The 21,633-nt window shown below is 37.1% G+C and overlaps 1 protein-coding gene across 17 annotated transcripts in view; it reads right to left on the bottom strand.

Annotated features, from left to right (window-relative positions):
• Positions 1-21,633, bottom strand: part of SENP7 (SUMO specific peptidase 7) — a 171,878-nt gene that overhangs the window by 58,317 nt on the left and 91,928 nt on the right. For 12 of the 17 annotated variants that reach the window (XM_079921982.1, XM_079921984.1, XM_079921985.1 and 9 more), the window contains one exon: positions 19,995-20,189. The exons of the other annotated variants lie outside the window; for them this stretch is intronic. In XM_079921982.1, the coding sequence (XP_079778108.1) occupies positions 19,995-20,189 (195 nt within the window). The remainder of the gene's footprint in view (positions 1-19,994; positions 20,190-21,633) is intronic. 17 annotated transcript variants of the gene reach the window in all.

Genomic DNA, 21,633 nt, shown 5'->3' with positions numbered 1-21,633 from the left:
ATCACACTTCATGATTTCAAACTACATTACAAAACCACAGTAATCAAAACAATATAGTATTGGCATAAAAACAGACACATAAATGAATGAAACAGAATAGAGAGCCAGAAATTAATCCATGCATATATGGTCAACTCCTGTATGATAAAGGCGCTAAGAATACACAATGGGAAAAGGAGAGTCTCTTCCATAACTGATGTTGGGAAAACTTGACAGCCACATGCAAAAGAATGAAACTGTATAAATATCTTATACCATATACAAAAATCAACACAAAATGGATTAAACACTTAAATGTATGACCTGAAACCATACAACTCCTAGAAAAACACATGAGAGTAAGTACCTTCACAATGATCTTGGCAATGATTTTTTGGATTAAACACCAAAACAAAGGCAACAAAAGAAAATTAAAAAGTGGGACCAAAAAGCTGCACAGCAAAGGAAACCTTCAATAAAATTAAAAGGCAACCCATGGGGCTTCCCTGGTGGCACAGTGGTTGAGAGTCTGCCTGCCGATGCAGGGGACACAGGTTTGTGCCCCAGACCGGGAAGATCCCACATGCCGCAGAGCGGCTGGGCCCGTGAACCGTGGCCGCGGAGCCTGCGCGTCCTCCGCAACGGGAGAGGCCACAACAGTGAGAGGCCCGCGTACCGAAAAAAAAACAACAAAAAAAAGGCAACCCATGGAATAGGAGAAAATATTTGTAAATCATGTATCTGATAAGGGAGTTAATATCCAAAATATATAAAGAATTCATACAACTCAACCAAAAAAGTAGAACAATTTCATTAAAAAATAGGCAGAAAAACCGAACAGAGGTTTTTCCAAAGAAGACTACAAATGACCAACAGGTACATGAAAAGGAGCTCAACATCCACTAATCATCAGGGAAATGTGTATCAAAACCACAGTGAGGTATAATCTCACACATGTGAGAAAGACTATTATCAAAAGATAAGAAAGAAGTGTTGGCAAGGATGTGGAGTGCTGTGGGAATATAAATTACTGCAGCCACTATGGAAAACAGTATGAAGGTTCCTCAAAAAATTAAAAATAGAACTAATAAACGATCCAGCAATTCCACTTCTTAGTATGTATCCTTAGGAAACAAAAGCACTCTCTCAAAAAGATATACACACCCCCATGTTCACTGCAGCATTATTTGCAACAGCCAAGACATGGAAACAACATAAGTGTCCGTCAATAGATGAATGGATAAAGAAAATGTGACACTGACACACACACACACACACACACACACACACACACACACACACACACACACACGATGGAATATTATTCAGTCATGAAAAAAGAAATCCTGCCATTTGTGATAACATGAATGAACCTTGGACAAAGACAAATACTGTACAATCTCACTTATATGTGGAATCTAAATTTAAAAACAGACAAACACACACCTAGATACAGACAACAGATTGGTGGCTGCCAGAGCCAGGGGCATGAAATGACTGAAGGTGGTAAAAAGGTACAAGTTTCCAGTTGTAAGAGAAATAAGTCCTGGAGATGTAAGGTACAGCATGATGACTATAGATGACAACAGTGTACTATATATTTGAAAGTTGGTAAGATAGTAGATCTTAAAAGTTCTCATCAAGAGAAAGAAAACTGGGACTTCCCTGTTGGTCCAGTGGTTAAGACTCTGCGCTCCCAATGCAGGGGGGCTGGGTTCAAGCCCTGGTCAGGGAACTAGATCCCGCATGCCACAACTAAGAGCCAGCGCAGCCAAATAAATAAATATTTAAAAAAAGAGAAAAAAAACTGTAACTATGTGCGGTGATGGATGTTAACTAAACTTACTGTGTTACTCATTTTGCAATATATACATATATGAGATTACATTGTACACCTAAAACTAATACAATATTCTGTCAGTAACATATCAATAAACTAGTTTTTAAAAGCAAATTGATAAACAATTGGGAAAGCAATTTGGTACTAATGAGACTAGCCATAGAATGAATTCAATCTTTACTGACAATCTTCTCACCCATGATAACTATAATTAACAAAACAACTCATTATGGTATTATTTAAGTGGGTAAAAATTTTGAAATAAAAAAACTATATAAAATTATTAACCTACAGCATTCTTTTACAGTAGAATATATTATACAGTAATTACTCCATTTTCAAAACTACTTAACAACATAGAAATTTTTTAAATTTTATTGAAGTACAGTTGATTTACAATGTTGTTAATTTCTGTTGTACACCAAAGTGATTCAGTTATATGTATATATATTCTTTTTCATGTTCTTTTCCATCACGGTTTATCACAGGATATTGAATATAGTTCCCTGTGCTATTACAGTAGGATCTTGTTGTTATCCATCCTATATACAATAATTTGCATCTGCTAATCCCAAACTCCCAATTCTTCCCTCCCCCACCCCCACTTAGAAATTTTTACATTTATAAAAGTACTAAAAAGTCAGACACCAAGAATAAATCAAAGATCCCTGTACAATAAAATATGAAGTACATACCAAGTGACCTCAGGAAGATTGCAGAGTAGGAAACACCTACCATGTTCTCACCTAGACAACAACTGCACTGGCAGAATCTGTATGATGTAACTACTTTGGAATTCTGGAGTCTACGGAAGGCTTACAACTTCCAGTCAAAAGGTTCAACAGTAAATTGCAGTTAATTTTGGTCAATTTAGGCAATTTGGATGGTAGCAGTTACCTATGTCCAGCTTGGAGGCAAGCAGCAATGCCCAAGTTCCTAGAACAGTTTGCACAGGCTTACAATTACCAACATGAGCAATAAGGACCTCATCCTCCAAATACTGGGAATCTGTGTTCTGATCACTGATTGCTATCTCTGATCGTGGATAAGCAGACATAGAGACAGGCAGCCATTGCCACAACAACCACTACCATTGTTGCAACAATCTCCCCATCCAGCTAAAACAACTTCCAAGAGATTTAAAGAACTAGCACCTATTTTATTTCCTCCCTTCATTTTTCCCATTTTCTCCTTATGGGAACCAAACATTTAAGGACTAGGACATTAAAACGTAATCACATGTACAAGGAAATTTAGAATGTCACAGACATAACCAGGGAAAGACACAGGTTCAGAAAAAACCTGAAAAGACCTTTTGTTTACTTATCAGGCTGATCCCTGGAAGAGGGACATGTTACAACAATTTAAAAAACTAACAAAGGGAAAAAATCCAGCAAACGCTGGGGAAGGGAGAATCTGATTTTCAGACTTGGCATCTTATAAGATCCAAATGTCAAATTTTCAACAACAACAAAAATTCATAAGACATACAAAGAAACAGGAAAGTATGGCCAATTCAACAGAAAAAAAAATTAATCAACAGAACCTGTCCCTGAAAAGATCCAGTTGGCAGCTTCAGTAGACAAAGACATTACAACGACTATCTTAAAGATCCTCAGGGACTTCCCTGGTGGTACAGTAGTTAAGACTCCGTGCTTCCAAAGCAGGGGATGCAGGTTTGATCCCTGGTCGGTCAGGGAACAAAAATCCCACATGCTACGTGATGCGGAGAAATTTTAAAAAAAGAAAAAGAAAAATATCTTGGACAAAAGTCAAGAAAATGACTTATGATAAAATGAAAATATCAATAAAAGACAAAATACACAAATGAACCAAAAGGAAATTCTGGAGCTAAAAAAGTATAATAACTGAAATGAAAATTTATTAGAGAGATTCAAAAGCAGATTTGAGCAGGGAGAAGAAACAAGAAGAAACGGTCACTGAACCTGAAAATATGATCATGGAAATGACCAAATCTGAGGAACAGAAAGAAGAAAAAAAAAATTCTTTTAATAACTTTATTTATTTATTTTTTGGCTGTGTTGGATCTTCATTGCTGCGCACAGGCTTTCTCTAGTTGCGGCGAGCAGGGGCTACTCTTCGTCGCGGCGCCCAGGCTTCTTTTTGCAGTGGCTTCTCTTTGTTACAGAGCATGGGCTCCAGAGCGCAGGCTCAATAGTTGTAGCCCATGGGCTTAGTTACTCCACGGAATGTGGGATGTTCCCGGACAAGGGCTCGAACCCATGCCCCCTGCATTGGCAGGCAGATTCTTAACCACTGCGCCACCAGGGAAGGCCCAGAAAGAAGAAATATTTAAGAAAAGTAAACAGAGCCTAAGGGACCTATGGGACACCAAAAAATGGACTAATATACACATTGTTGGAGTCTCAGAGGAGGAGAGAAAGGGGCAAAGATATTATTGGAATAAATATCACCAAAGAATTCCAAATTTGATGAAAAAAATGAATATAAATACCCAAAAAGCTCAAGGAACTACATGTAGAGTAAACTGAATGAGATCTACACCAAGAAATGTTATAATCAAATTGTCCAAAGACAAAGGCAAAGAGAGAATCTTGAAAGCACCAAGCAAAATGTGACTCATCACACACAAAAGATCCTCAATAAGATTATGAGCAGATTTCTCATCAATAAACATGCTGGCCAGAAGGCACTGAATTGGTATATTCAAAGGACTAAAGGAAAAAACTGTCAACAGGAAATCCTATATCTGGCCAAACTGTCCTTCAAAAATTAGGACAAAATTAAGATATTCTAAGACAATCAAAAGCTGAGGGCGGGGGCTTCCCTGGTGGTACAGTGGTTGAGAGTCCGCCTGCCGATGCAGGGGACATGGGTTCGTGCCCCGGTCCGGGAAGATCCCACATGCCACGGAACGGCTGGGCCCGTGAGCCATGGCTGCTGAGCCTGTGCGTCCGGAGCCTGTGCTCTGCAACGGGAGAGGCCACAACAGTGAGAGGCCCGCATACCGCAAAAAAAAAAAAAAAAAAAGCTGAGGGCGTTCATTACCACTATAAGAAAAAACAGCCCTATAAGAAAAACTAAAGAGAGTCTTCATGTTGAAATGACAGGACATTAGACAGTAATTCAAAGCCATATGAAGAAATAAAGATAACTGGTAAAAGTAAATTCATAGACAATTATAAAATCAGGTATTGTAACTGGTTTGTAACTTGCCCGTTTACTTTCTACATGATTTAAGCCAGGGGTCCCCAATCCCCGGGTCATGGACTGCTATTGGTCCACACGGCCTGTTACGAACTAGGCTGCACAGCAGGAGGTGAGCAGCCAGTAGGCAAGTGAAGCTTCATCTGCCACTACCCATCACTCCCCATCGCTCCCCATCGCTCGCATTACCGCCTGAACCATCACTCACATTACTGCCTGAACCACCCCCCCGACCCCCGTCCATGGAAAAACTGTCTTCCACGAAACTGGTCCCTGGTGCCAAAAATGTTGGGGACCACTGACTTAAGAAACTAATGCATTTTTTAAATTATTAGACTATGCTTTTGAACAAACAATTCATAAAGATATCATTTTATGACATCAGTAATTGAAAGGATGTGAGGACAGAGCTATAGAGGAGCACAGTTCTGAATGTTATTGAAATTAAGCTGGCATAAATTCAAATTAGCATGTTATAACTTTAGAATGTTAAATGTAATCTTCATGATAACCACAAAGAAATCAGCTATAGAATACAGACAAAAGGAAATGAGAATGAAATCAAAAAGCTTCACTACGAAAAAACAAGTAAACACAGAGAAAGACAGTAATGTAGGAAATAAGGGGCAAAAAAGCTATAAGGTGTATAGAAAACAAATATCAAAATCACAGAAAGTCCTTCCTTATCAATAACTGCTTTAACTGTAATTAATTCAACCCCAAACAAAAGATAAAGACTGGCAGAATGGATTAAAAATATATGATCCAAGACTTCCTTGGCAGTCCAGTGGTTAAGACTGCACTTCCACCGCAGGGGGTGCAGGTTGAATCCCTGGTGGGGGAACTAAGATCCCGCATGCTGCATGGCATGGCAAAAAAAAAAAAGATCCAACTGTAGGCTGTCTACAAGAGACTCACTTTAGATGCAAAGACACAAATAGGCTGAAAGTGAAAATATGAAAAAAGATGTTCTATGCAAATACTAGCCAAAAGAGAGCAAGGGTGGCTATACTAATATCAGACAAAATAGACCTTAAATCAGAAGTTCACAGGAGAGAAAGAAGGACATTATATATTAGTACAAGGTTCAATACAATAGGTGATTTAACAATTGTAAATACTTACACATCTAATATTATCAAAATATATTAAGGAAAAAATTGATAGAACAGAAGGGAGAAACAGACATTTTCACAGTAATAGTTGAAGACTTCAATACCCCACTCTCAACAGGAACAGAACAACCTGAGAGAAGATATGTAAGGAATTAGAGGACTTAAACAAATAAAATAAACCTACGAGACCTAACCGTCATATACAGAATACTCTACCCAACAAGAGAATATGTATTCTTCTCAAGTGTACAAAGGACATTCTCCATGATAGCTGTATTTTAAGACAAAAAAACTATATCTCAACAGATTTAGAAAGATAAATATCATACAAGGCCTCTTCTCTGACCACACAGGATGAAGTTAGAAATCAGTAACAGAAGGAAAACTGGAATACTCACATCTTTGGAAATTAAACAACACACTCTGAAGCAAGCAATGGGTGTAAGAAGATATCACAAGGAAACAGAAAACGCTGAGGGATAAATGAAAATGAAAGGACAACATATCAAAACACATGGGATGAAGCAAAAGCAGTGCTAAAGGAGAAATATACAGCTATAGATGCTTACACCAAAAAAGAAGAAATATCTCATACCAACAACCTAACTTTACAACTTAAGGAACTAGAAAAAGAACAAACTAAATTCAAAGGTAGTGGAAGTAATAAAATAATAAAGATAAGAGCAGAGATAAAAAGAGAATGGGAGAAAAAAAAGAGAAAAATCAACAAAACCAAAAGTTCGTTCTTCAGAAAGATCAATAAAATCAACAGACCTTTAGCTAGATGGACTAAGAAAACGAAGAGAAGATTCAAATTAATAAAATCAGAAATGAAAATTAAAACATTACGACCAGCCCGACAGAAATAAAAAAGATTAGAAGAGCGTACGATGAACAACTATATGAATTGGATAATGTGGTTGAAATTAACAAATTCCTACTGACACAAAACCTACTAAATCACAAATAAATAGAAAATCTGAATAGACCCATAACTAGTAAGGACATTGAGTCAGTAACCAAAAACCTCCCAATAAAGGAAAGCCCTGGAACTGACAGCCTCAAACGGTGAATTCTACCAAACTTTTAAAGAACAACTAACAGATAGTCTTTTCAAACTCTTCCAAAAAACTGAAGATGATGGAATACATCCTCATTCTGTGAGGTCAAGCATTGCCCTGATAGCAAATCAATTCAAAGACACTACAATAAAAATATAGGCCAATATCCCCAAGGAACATTGATGCAAAAATCCTCAATAAAATACCTCAAATGGCTCATATGGTTATATACCTTAACTACATGGATTTACTCCCAGGATGCAAGGATGGTTCAACATACAAAAATCTATCAATATAACACACCACATTAACAGAATAAAAGTGTAAAACCACATGGTCATGTCAATTAATGCAGAAAAAGCACTCCACAAAATTCAATACCTTTTGCTAATAACTAAAAAATAAAATTCGACAATCTAGGAATAGAAACAAACTACTCACCTCAACATAGTAAAAACCATATATTAAAAATGCACAGGAAACATCAAACTCAACGATGAAAGATTGACAGCTTTTCTTCTAGGATCAGGAATAACGCAAGGATGCCCAATTTTACCACTTCTAATCAACACAGTACTAGAAGTTCTAGCCAGAGCACTTATACAAGAAAAAGAAATATAAAAGCATCGAAACTGGAAAGAAATAATCTGTGTTTGCAGATGATATGATCTTACATATAGGAAACTCTAAAGATTACACACACACATACACAAAAACAAAACTGTTAGAATTAATAAACAACAACAAAAAAAGGAAACTAAGAGAACAATCTATTTACAATAGCTTCAAGAAGAGAAAAAGAAACTTAGCACTTAACCAAGGAGACAAAAGACGTGTACAATGAAAACTATAAAACGTGGCTGAAAGAAATTAAAGAAGACATTAATAAATGGAAACACATCCCATGTTCATGGATTGGAAGGCTTAATATTGTTAAGATGTCAATACTACCTAAAGCAATCTACACACTGAATTCAATCTTATCAAAACTGCAGTAGCATTTCTTGCAGAAATATAAAAACTTATCCTAAAACGCATACATGACCTTAAGGAAACCAGAAGAGCCAAAAACAATCTTCAACAAATTTGGAGGTCTCACACTCCCTGATTTCAAAAATTACTACAAAGCTATAATAATCAAAACACCATGGAACTGGCATAAAGACAGATATAGAGATCAATGTAATAGAACAACACCCAGAAATAAACCCTCGCATATATGGCAGATGATTTTCACATGGCTGCCAAGACCATTCAGTGGGGAAAGGACAGCCTTTTCAACAAAGCATGTGGAGAAACAGAATATCCACATGCAAAAAGAATGAAGATGGACCCTCACCTAACACCCTACACAAAAGTTAACTCAAAATGCATCAAAGGCCTAAATGCATAAGCTGAAACTATAAAACTCTAGGCATAGGGGAAAATGTTCATGACACTGGATTTGGCAAAAATTTCTTGTATATGACACCAAAGCATGGGCAAAAAATGGAAACATATATTGGACTTTATCAAAACTGAAACTTCTGTACATCAAGTGGCAGTATCAGTAGAATAAAAGTCAACCCACAAAATGGGAGAAAATATTTGCAAATCATATTTCTGATAATATATTAATATTCAGAATATAGAGAGAACTCCTAAAACTCAAAAATAAAAAACAGAAGACGGCATACTAGGATGATGGGGAATTCACATCTTCGCACAACTAGGACACTTACCAGGCACTGGTGGGGAACCATGGACACCAAAAAGGACAGAAGGAAGCCCCAGCAAGTGGTTGTTTCAATTATACTTTTATTTTTCCTAATATATTTTTTATCTTTCTAATTTTATTTTGTTTTTTATTCTTTGATACTGTACTGCTCCTCTTTTTCTTTATTGCTTGCTTTTTTTTTTTTTTTTTTACTGTGCCACAAAGCTTGCAGGATCTTGGTTCCCATTCCGGATGTCGGGCCCAAGCTACTGTGGTGGGAGCTCTGAGTCCAAACTGCTGGACTAAGAGAGAACCTCAGACCCCAGTGACTATTAATCGGAGTGAAGCCTCCCAGAGGTCCTCATCTCAGCACCATGACCCAGCTCTATCCAACCGGCTGCAAACTTCAGTGTTGTAAGTCTCAGGCGAAACAACCAGTAAGACAGGAATACAGCACCACCCAGGAAAAAAAAAAAGAAACAACAAAAACACATGTTACAGATGAAGAAGCTAGGTAAAAACATACAAGACCAAATAAATGAAGACGAGATACATAACTTACCTGAAAAAGAATTCAGAGTAATGATAGAAGAGATGATCCAAATTCTTGGAAACAGATGGAGAAAATACAAGAGACATTTAACAAGGATCTAGAGAACTAAAGAGCAAATAAACAGTGAGGAACAACATAATTACTGAAATTAAAAATACTCTAGAAGGAAGCAATGGCAGAATAACTGAGGCAGAAAAAGCAGATAAGCGAGCTGGAAGATAAAATAGTGGAAATAACTGCCACGGAGCAGAAAAAAGAAAGAACACAATTGAGGACAGTCTCGGAGACCGCTGGGGCATCATTAAATGCATCAAAATTCGAATTATACAGGTCCCAGAAGAGAAAGAGAAAAAGAAAGGATATGAGGAAATATTTGAAAAGATTATAGTTGGAAACTTCCCTAACATGGGAAAGGAAATACTCATTCAACTCCAGGAAGCACAGAGAGTCCCATGCAGGATAAATCCAAGCAGAAATAAACCAAGACACATATTAATCAAACTATCAAAAATTAAATACAGGGCTTCCCTGATGGCGCAATGGTTGAGAGTCTGCCTGCCGATGCAGGGGATGGGGGTTCGTGCCCCAGTCCAGAAAAATCTCACATGCCGCGAAGCGGCTGGGCCTGTGAGCCATGGCCGCTGAGCCTGCGTGTCCGGAGCGTGTGCTCCGCAACAGGAGAGTCCACAACAGTGAGAGGCCCATGTTACGCAAAACAAAAAAAAATTAAAAAATAAATACAAACAAAAAATATTAAAAGCAGCAAGGGAAAAGCAACAAGTAACATATAAGGGAATGGCCATAAGGTTAACAGCCGATCTTTCAGCAGAAACTCTGCAAACCAGAAGGGAGTGGGCAGGACATATTTAAGTGATAAACGGGAAAAACCTGCAACCAAGACTACTCTATCCAGCAAGGATCTCATTCAGATTCTACAGAGAAATTAAAACTTTTACAGACAAGCAAAATCTAAGAGAATTCGGCACCACCAAACCAGCTTTACAAAAATGCTAAAGCAAATTCTCTGGGCAGGAAACACAAAAGAATGAAAAGACCTACAAAAACAAACCAAAAACAATTAGGAAAATGGTAATAGGAAAATACATATCGATAACTACCTTAAATGTAAATGGATTAAATGCTCCAACCAAAAGACCCAGGCTGACTGAATAGATACAAAAACAAGACCTGTATACACGCTGTCCACAACAGACCCACTTCAGACCTAGGGACATGTACAGAATGAACATGAGGGGATGGAAAAAGATATTCCATGCAAATGGAAATCAACAGAAAGCTGAAGCAGCAATTCTCATATCAGACAAAACAGAATGTAAAATAAAGACTATTACAAGAGACAAAGAAGGACACTATAAAATGATCAAGCGATCGAACTAGGAAGAAGATATAACAATTGTAAATATTTATGCACCCAACATAGGAACACCTCAATACATAAGGCAAATGCTAACAGCCATAAAAGGGGAAATTGACAGTAACACAATAATAGTAGGGGACTTTAAAACAACTTTCACCAATGGACAGATCACCCAAAATGAAAATAAATAAGGAAACACAAGATTTAAATGATACATTAAACAAGATGGACTTAATTGATACTTACAGGACATTCCATCCCAAAACAACAGAATACACTTTCTTCTCAAGTGCTCATGGAATATTCTCCAGGATAGACCATATCGTGAGTCACAAATCAAGCCTTGGTAAATTTAAGAAGATTGAAATCATATCAAGTATCTTTTCAGACCACAACACTATGAGACTAGGTATCGATTACAGCACAGAAGCTGTAAAAAATACAAACACATGGAGGCTAGACAATATGCTACTAAATAACCAAGAGATCATTGAAGAAATCAAAGAGGAAATCAAAAAATACCTAGAAATAAATGACAATGAAAACATGACCACCCAAAACCTATGTGAGGCAGCAAAAGCAGTTCTAAGAGGGGAGTTTATAGCAATATAATCCTACCTCAAGAAACAAGAAACAACTCAAATAAACAATCTAACCTTACGCCTAAAGCAATTAGAGAAAGAAGAACAAAAAACCCCCAAAGTTAGCAGAAGGAAAGAAATCATAAAGATCAGATCAGAAATAAATGAAAAAGAAATGAAGGAAATGATAGCAAACATCAATAAAACTAAAAGCTGGTTCTTTCAAAAGATAAACAAAATTGATAAACCATTAGCCAGACTCATCAAGAAAAGAAGGGAGAAGACTCAAAAGAATTAGAAATGAAAAAGGGAAGTAACAACTGACACTGCAGAAATACAAAGGATCAAGAGAGATTACTACATGCAACTATATGCCAATAAAATGGACAACCTAGAAGAAATGCACAAATTCTTAGAAAAGCACTACCTTCCAAGACTGAACCAGGAAGAAATAGAAAATATAAACAGACCAATCACAAGCACTGAATTTGAAAGTGAGATTAAAAATCTTCCAACAAACAAAAGCCCAGGACCAGATGGCTTCACAGGTGAATTCTAACAAACATTTAGAGAAGAGTTAACACCTATCCTTCTAAAACTCTTCCAAAACATAGCAGAAGGAGGAACACTCCCGAACTCATTCTACGAGGACAGCATCACCCTGATACCAAAGCCAGACAAAGGCGTCACAAAAAAAAAAAAAACTACAGGCCAATATCACTGATGAACATAGATGCAAAAATCCTCAACAATATCCTAGCAAACAGAATCCAAAAGCACATTAAAAGGATCATATACCATGATCAAGTGGAGTTTATGCAAGGATTCTTAAATATACGCAAATCAGTCCTTGTGATACACCATATTAACAAACTGGAGGATAAAAACCATGATTTCTCAATACATGCAGAAAAAGCTTTCCACAAAATTCAACACCAATTTATGATAAAAACTCTCCAGACAGTAGACACAGAGGGAACCTACCTCAACATAATAAAGGCCATATCTGACAAACCCACAGCCAACATCATTCTCAATTGTGAAAAACTGAAAACACTTCCTCTAAGATCAGGAACAAGACAAGGTTGCCCACTCTCACCACTACTATTCAACACAGTTTTGGTAGTTATAGCCACAGCAATCAGAGAAGAAAAAGAAAGAAAAGGAATCCAAATTGGAAAAGAAGAAGTAAAACTGTCACTGTTTGCAGATGACATGATACTATACATAGAGAATCCTAAAGATGTTACCGAAAACTACTAGAGCTAATCAATGAATTTGGTAGAGTAGCAGGATACAAAATTAATACACAGTAATCTCTTATATTCCTATACACTAATGACAAAGAATCTGAAAGAGAAATTAAAGGAACACTCCCATTTACCATTGCAACAAAGGGTAAAATATCTAGGAATAAACCTACCTAAGGAGAGAAAAGCCTACATGCCAAAAACTATGACACTGATGAAAGAAATTAGAGACGATACAAACGGATGGAGAGATATATACCATGCTCTTGGAGTGAAAGAATCAACACTGTGAAAATGACTATACTACCCAAAGCAATCTACAGATTCAATGCAATCCCTATCAAATTACCAACGGCATTTTTCACAGAACTAGAACAGAAAATTGCACAATTTGTATGGAAACACAAAAGACCCCAAACAGCCAAAGCAATCTTGAGAAAGAAAAACGGAGCTGGAGAATCAGGCTCCCTGACTTCAGACTATACTACAAAGCTACAGTAATCAACATAGGATGGTACTGGCACAGAAACAGAAATATACATCAGTGGGACAGGATAGAAAGCCCAGAGATAAACCCATGCATATATGGTCACCTTATCTTTGATAAAGGAAGCAAGAATATACAATGGAGAAAAGACAGCCTCTTAAATAAGTGGTGCTGGGAAAACTGGATGGCTACATGTAAAAGAATGAAATTAGAAAACTCCCTAACACCATACACAAAAATAAACTCAAAATGGATTAAAGACCTAAATGTAATGCCGGATACTATCAAACTCTTAGAGGAAAACATAGGCAGAACACTCCATGACGTAAATCACAGCAAGATCCTTTTTGACCCACCTCCCAGAGAAATGGAAATAAAAACAAAAATATACAAATGGGACCTAATGACACTTAAAAGCTTTTGCACAGCAAAGGAAACCATAAACAAGACGAAAAGACAACCCTCAGAATGGGAGAAAATATTTGCAAACGAAGCAACTGACAAAAGATTAACCTCTAAAATATACAAGCAGATCATGAAGCTCAATATCAAAAAAACAAACAACCCAATCCAAAACTGGGCAGAGGACCTAAATAGACATTACTCCAAAGATATACAAATTGCCAAGACACACATGAAAAGATGCTCAACATCACTAATTATTAGAGAAATGAAAATCAAAACTACAATGAGGTATCACCTCACACTGGTCAGAATGGCCACCATCAAAAAATCCAGAAACAATAAATGCTGGAGAGGGTGTGGAGAAAAGGGAACCCTCTTGTACTGTAGATGGGAATGTAAATTGATACAGCACTATGGAGAACAGTATGGAGGTTCCTTAAAAAACTAAAAGTAGGACTACCATATGACCCAGCAGTCCCACTACTGGGCATATACCCTGAGAAAACCATAATTCAAAAAGAGTCATGTACCACAATGTTCACTGAAGCTCTATTTACAGTAGCCACGACATGGAAGCAACCTAAGTGTCCACTGACAGATGAATGGATAAAGATGATGTGGCACATATATACAATGGAATATTACTCAGCCATAAAAAGAAACGAAATTGAGTTATTTGTAGTGAGGCGGATGGACCTAGAGTCTGTCATACAGAGTGAAGTAAGTCAAAGAGAAAAGCGAATACCGTGTGCTAACACGTATATATGGAATCTAAAAAAAAAAATAAAGTTCTGATGAACCTAGGGGCAGGACATGAATAAAGACACAGACGTAGAGAATGGACTTGAGAACAAGGGGAGCGGGAAGGGTAAGCTGGGACGAAGTGAGAGAGTAACATTGACATATATACACTACCAAATGTAAAACAGATAGCTAGTGAGAAGCAGCAGCATAGCACAGGGAGATCAGCTTGCTGCTCTACAACCACCTAGAGGAGTGGGATAGGGAGGGTGGCAGGGAGATGCAAGAGGGAGGGGATATGGGGATATATGTATGCATATAGCTGATTCACTTTGTTATACAGCAGAAACTAACACAACATTGTAAAGCAATTATACTCCAATAATGATGTTAAAAAATAAATAAATAAATAACAACCTGATTCATCAATGGGCAAAGGAGCTGAACAGACAGTTCTCCAAAGAAGATACATGAATGGCCAATAAACTCATGAAAAAGATGTTCAATATCAGTAATTACTAGGAAAAACCATATCAAAAGCACAATGAGATATCACTTCACACCCATTAGGATGGCCATTATGCAAACACAAAAAATAACAAGTGTTACCAATGATGTGAAAAAACCAGGACCCTTGTGCACTGCTGTGTCAATGTAAAATGGTACAGTTACTACAGAGAACAGTGTGGGGGTTACTCAAAAAATTAATAATAGAATTAAATGATCCAGCAATTCCACTTTCAGATATACACCCAAAATAATTAAAAGCAGAAACACAGATACTTGTACACTGATGTTCATAACAGTGTTATTATTCACAATAGCCAAAAAGTGGAAGCAACCCATGTATCCATAGACATTTATATCAGACTCCAGAAAGGCAAAAAGGAACCAAAACAATTAGAAAAGTTATCTCCAGACTGTTATTCTGGGTCTAATACCTCACTCAAAACATCACAAATTAAACTGTAGTTCACTGACCTATTTTTATACTTGGGGTTGAGGAGGTCTTTCCAAGAATAAACCAAAACACTGGGGTCAAACACTGACAGGTTTTACAAAATAAAACTTTAAGTATCAATACTACAGAAGTTAGTATAAACAAAGTAAAATTACAAATAGGAAACCTAAAAAAATTTTTGCAACACATATAACAAAGAGTAAGTACCTTTCATAAGAGTTCTTACAAATCAGTAAGAAACAAATGAAACACCCCAATACATGCAAAGACTAAAGAAGAAACTCATGTGAGAAATACAAAATCCATCTTCACTAAAATAATGACTGAAATGAAAACAATTTATTGAAAACAATTATGTTTATTTTTGCCAACAGGTCATCAAAATATTTCAATGATATCACTTAATTCTGGATAAAGTACAGGAGAATGGCACTACAAGATTTATAAGATTAAGTACACAAAGATATATATATAAATCCATTTATTGGGACTTCCCTGGTGACGCAGTGGTTAAGAATCCGCCTGCCAATGCAGGGGACATGGGTTCGATCCCTGGTCTGGGAGGATCCCACTTGCCGCAGAGCAACTAAGCCCATGAGCCACAACTACTGAGCCTGAACTCTACAGCCAGTGAGCCACAACTACTGAGCCTGTATGCCACAACTACTGAAGCCCGTGTGCCTAGAGCCCATGCTCTGCAACAAGAGAAGCCACCACTATGAGAAGCCCGTGCACCACAACGAAGAGTAGCCACCGCTTGCTGCAACTAGAGAAAGCCTGCACGCAGCAACGAAGACCCAACACAGCCAAAACTAAATAAATAAACTTAATGGACTTCCCTGGTGGCACAGTGGTTAAGAATCCGCCTGCCAATGCAGGGGACACAGGTTCGATCCCTGGTCTGGGAAGATCCCACATGCCGCGAGGCAACTAAGCCCATGCACCACAACAACAGAGCCTGTGCTCTAGAGCCCATGAGCCACAACTACTGAGCCCGTGTGCTGCAACTACTGAAGCCCACGCACCTAGAGCCCGTGCTCTGCAACAAGAGAAGCCACTACAATGAGAAGCCCATGCACCACAACAAAGAGTAGCCCCTGCTCGACACAACCAGAGAAAACCCACACACAGCAACGAAGACCCAATGCAGCCAAAAATAAATAAATAAATTTAAAAAATAAATTTATAAAAAAGGATAACTCCATTTATTATGGCATTGTTATACAGATAAAAAATGAAAAATACCCTAAATGTCCACCCATAAGGAAGTAAATATATGTAAAAGAAGATAAAATAGATCTCTATGTATTGATGTAAAAAGTTATCAAATTGAAAGATAATAAGTGATTTTCTCATTTACTCCTCCAGCATACCTAGGTATTATTATCTTATTTTACAGATGGGCTAAACTGAGGTACAGAGAAAGAGAAGTTAAGCAAATTGCCTGAGCTGCAATTCAAGTCCGTACTAAATAAGTTAATACAGGTATGGCATTTATCACAGTGTAATATCATAGTAAAGACTTAATAAATATTAATTAAAATTTGTTATAGGAATAGTATAAAGGTTAATAATTAAGTATCTATATGTTAAAATAAATTGGCATCTAGAAAAAGCAAATATGCTACTTCAAGGTGACCATTTTAATTTAAATTTCCTATTCACTTTTGGTGTTTTCTATTAATCCTTTATTTTTGGCATAAAACACAAGACTTTTTTTCCTATATAATTACATTCAGGCTGTCATTAAAGTTGGTAATAACAGCTCTGAACAATAAAGACAAGCTAAGGCTAAAGTAAGACTTTTAGCCTTCATATAATATTTTTTCATATGTATCATCAAGGGCACAAGCATTGGGTTTTCAGAGGAAACCTCCTCAGTTTTCAGCCATAGCCTCCATTCTTCAATCCACCAACTTCTAGTTGCTACTTGACATTCTATCTTTGTAACAAAGTTGGCCACATTCTCTACAATAACAGAACAGTAACAATAATGTCAGAACATCATGTTTCCTTCTGAGAAGATCTAATTTCTATTTACCCTTTCTGATTTTAAGACAGGCAAACTAGGAGGAGGTTGGTTACAAGAGTCCCCTCCTCGAGCCTATCCTGTATTCATCCTGTATTTAGTTTTAATGGGGCATATCTACTGAAGTGATGATATGGCCATACTTAAAATTTATGGGGCACTCTGGATTCTCCTCAAAATGAACTCATTTTAAGGGAAGAGAGAACTAGTTTGGTTTAAGGAGTACAGTACTCCTTAAACCACATGGTAATACTAGTATGGCTGTGGCAATTGTGACTACCATTTATTGGTTACCTATCAAGTTCTAGGCACTTTACATAGGTTATCTCCTTAAATCTGCACAATAATCCTATAAGGTGTGTATAATTATCCCTGTTTTAAAGATAGAATAGGTAACTTGCCCAAGGTAAGTCAGCATGTTAGCAGTACAGCTAAAATCTGAATCCAGGCGTCTGGCTCCAAAGTCTATGCCTATTCTAAATGCAAGAATCAAAGAAAGAAAATTACCACCAAGAGAATAAATTTCCAGGGTCCATATCAAATACCACCTGGAAATTTCCTTACTATTTGGAAAGGACCTTAGGAGACCTAGAGTTCTCACTGAATAGATTTTAGAAAGAGCCAGAAATTTTAGAGTTGTTACTGGTAAACCTTAGCCCCAGGTTGGTATAAAGCCTGAAAAGTATAGATTACAATTTGATAGTTTCACAGAATCCTCACAATAGTGCTATTTTTCATAACAGCATGAATGTGCACTCATGTCATTTGAATTCCATGGGAACAGTACATAAGTGACTTTCTCTACAGAAAGTATCTTCAATAATAATTTTTTGTATGGTATTTTATTTTCATAAAGAATTCTCACAAGTGAGATTTTAAAATGATTATACACAATTCTGTGAGGTTAGAAACATTATTCAAAATTATTTCTCTTGGGCTTCCCCGGTGGCGCAGTGGTTGAGAGTCTGCCTGCTGATGCAGGGGACACGGGTTCGTGCCCCGGTCCGGGAAGATCCCACATGCCGTGGAGCAGCTGGGCCTGTGAGCCATGGCCGCTGAGCCTGCACGTCCGGAGCCTGTGCTCCGCAACGGGAGAGGCCACAACAGTGAGAGGCCCGCGTACCGCAAAAAAAAAAAAAAATATATATATATATATATATATATATATATATATATATATATATATTTCTCTTTTTACAACTAAGGAAACCAAAGATCAAGGTTAAATGACATGAACATTAACCCAAGTGCACAAAATTCAATATGTATTGAGCTAAGCACTGGATATAAATGTAAAGATATGATCTCTCCTTAAGGAGCTCATGGTCTAGTACAGGAGGCAAATATAAACACTTATAGTGCAAAATGATAAATGCATTTCTACTATCTCTGATTCTACATTAAATTTATTAGTAACTGGATAATGCCACTGTAGCTTTTTTCAGCAAATTCAGAAAAAGTATAAAGCTAAAATTGTCACTGAGAATTTACTAAGTAGAACCTAAGTGAAACACAAAATATTTTCCAAAAGGAGAAAAATTCATAAAATTTTTAAGTTCATAAGAAATAAACAGAGTTTATAAAAACAGAATGTGTTAGAAATTAAGAAATTTGTTATAGATATTTTAAAAGGCAACCATAAATACTCTTTAATGTAACTAGGCTTACAAGAGAAATACAAACCAGAAGTTACCTTTTGGTTGGGGGTAGAGGGACAATTAAGACTGGATCAATAATTTTTCACTCAGATCAAAACTATTTATTGTACTGGTGGAAAGCAGAAAATAAAATAGAGAAGTTCACGGTAAATGAAAGTTAACAGATCTAGTACTATTTACTAACTGACATCCCCTAGCTTTTTACTGCAATTTTTTTTCTTATTTACAGCCCCAAATGAGCCTTTGCTAAAGCTTAAAACAAAAGCAACTGCTGATTTCCATTTCTCTTATCAGTACAGTAAGCCATGTTTGTTAATGGAATTCAGCTATCTCAGGCCATTTTTTGTGAAGAATGCATTCAGTCATTCATTCAGCAGATATTTAATGGCCAGGTACAGTTCTAGAATATGAGTATACAAATAGTGAATAAGAAAAGATGGAGGGAGGCTTCCCTGGTGGCACAGTGGTTGAGAGTCCGCCTGCCGATGTAGTGGACGCGGGTTCGTGCCCCGGTCCGGGAAGATCCCACATGCCGCGGAGCGGCTGGACCCGTGAGCCACAGCCGCTGAACCTGCACGTCTGGAGCCTGTGCTCCGCAACGGGAGAGGCCACAACAGTGAGAGGCCCGCGTACCGCAAAAAGAAAAAGAAAAAAAAAAAAAACAAAAGATGGATGTGGATGGATGGACGGACGGACAGATGGATGGATGGATAGAGAGAAAGCCAGATGGATGAATAGGACAAAGAAGGAGAAGGAATAGACAGATGTCAGGAGAATGAATTTCAATTATACCAGACAAATAAACTGAAATAGGTACTAAATTTTCATTAAGAGTCTGCCTCCACTTTCCCAAAACACAAGTAGAGTGACCGGTACTGTCTGAAACTGATTATTAGCTACGGACTGTTGGTTCCAATAGCCGTTCCAGCCACCAGGGGAGAAAAGTTATACTAGCCATCAGAGCACGGCTGCCTCTCATTTAGCAGTAACATATCTGTGGGGGAAGAATAGAGGAAGGCTCATGAGAATAAGTAAAATATTTATTTTGAGTAAAGTTATCACTAAACATACCTTTCAGATAAAAAGGAGCTCTTGTGAGGATTTAGATTTTGACAAGATTCTAGGCTGCCATCAGATGATGAAGAAAGCTGCTCTGATTGCATGTTGTCTGTATCACCCAAACTGGCCTCAGTTACAGGTGAGGTCTTTATGTATTTTCTTCCTAACTCCGTTCCCAGGACATTCGTCAATATAACTCTGGGTATCCTGTCATATAAAATAACAAACACTGTACTGTACTGAAATTTGCAGTAAAAAAAATTCTAGGAAGTTGAATTGTCAAGCATTTTCAACTCAGTACAAGTAAGCTATTAGAATTATACCACCCTGGAAATCAGCCCATAAAAACTCAAAATGTTGGATGAACACTCTTTTTTTTGTTTCTAGAAATACTTGTATCTTATAAATTGGCATAGATTGGCATGCCACTATAATGGCTTAACTGTACTTAGTGGCTGCTATTGGGGTTGCTTAAAATTTCAACCAGTTTTTCTCAAAAAATGCTTTTTCTTTTCCAGTAGTTATTAAAAACACAGATACTACAAACCAATTCAATAAATCTTTATTCTTCTCCTTCAACAGAAAGGTCCTTGGTAAATAACAATACTCATAATTGGTAAATGACAAATGCTAAATCCAATAAGGAAGACATCATTCAGATTGTATCTATGGTAATGACAGAATCCTTAAGTGAAACAGCACATACACTGATGGTAATAAATACTCTTTATATAATAGCACCAGGGAAAAGGGTCAACAAAATAAATGTTTAGTAAAGTGTAATTTTTAACACTCCAAACTTTTTTAAAGCGGTGGTTTCATATCATCCTTAAACAGAAGAGGATAGCCTAATCTTCTCCTGGTTAGCCAGTTGTTACTATAAACAACTGATGTTCTTTTCCACACTACAATGATGCCCTCAAGGCAACTATCTGTCCTGAATTGACTGGCCCAGGCCAAATTATTGTGATTTTTTTACTTCACATTAGTGTATTTTTTAAGTTTCCTATCTCCTCTTTATCAGATGTCCCCCTTGACTGTTACCCATATGTCACTTGAAGCACTTTATTGACCTTTTGTGAGAGACAATACATAACACCTAGAAAGGGCCAGAGTACTTTTGTTTAAGTAAAAAAATGTGAGCTTCCCTGTACTTTGTTACATCTGCTGTAGTTCTCAGAGGTACTCTATTTTCACTACATAGAGGCACTGTGTTCTTTTCACTATGTTCCAGATAATGTAAAATTTCAACTCATAGGAGAACTTTAAAATAACTTAGCCTTCTCTTTATTTTAAACATGAAGAACTCAAAGCTCAGAAAAGTTAAATGGTTGCCCAAGTATAAGCAACTCTTCCTGGAAGAAGGACCTTGGCCAATTATCTTTTGGTTCTTTTAATTTTATCCCATTACACTGCATCCTCAATACTAACCTGCCACAGCATCAAGATAACTGAGCTTTTCTGTAGATACTTCAGGAAACTTTAAAAATATCCATTTCCAGAACAACCTCCACAAAAAAATGTACTGGGTTGATTAACCAGTATATGATCTAAAAACAAGGCTAGCAGTAAATACAACTCTCTGAGCTCAGAGTTCGAGTGAAGGAAGAAAGCAAAGAAAGTCAGCCATTTAGTACAACCACTAACTGTG

The sequence above is a fragment of the Stenella coeruleoalba genome, assembly GCF_951394435.1.
Source record: "Stenella coeruleoalba genome assembly, chromosome: 5".
Lineage (NCBI taxonomy): Eukaryota > Metazoa > Chordata > Mammalia > Artiodactyla > Delphinidae > Stenella > Stenella coeruleoalba.
This window is presented reverse-complemented; position numbering and strand designations above follow the sequence as displayed.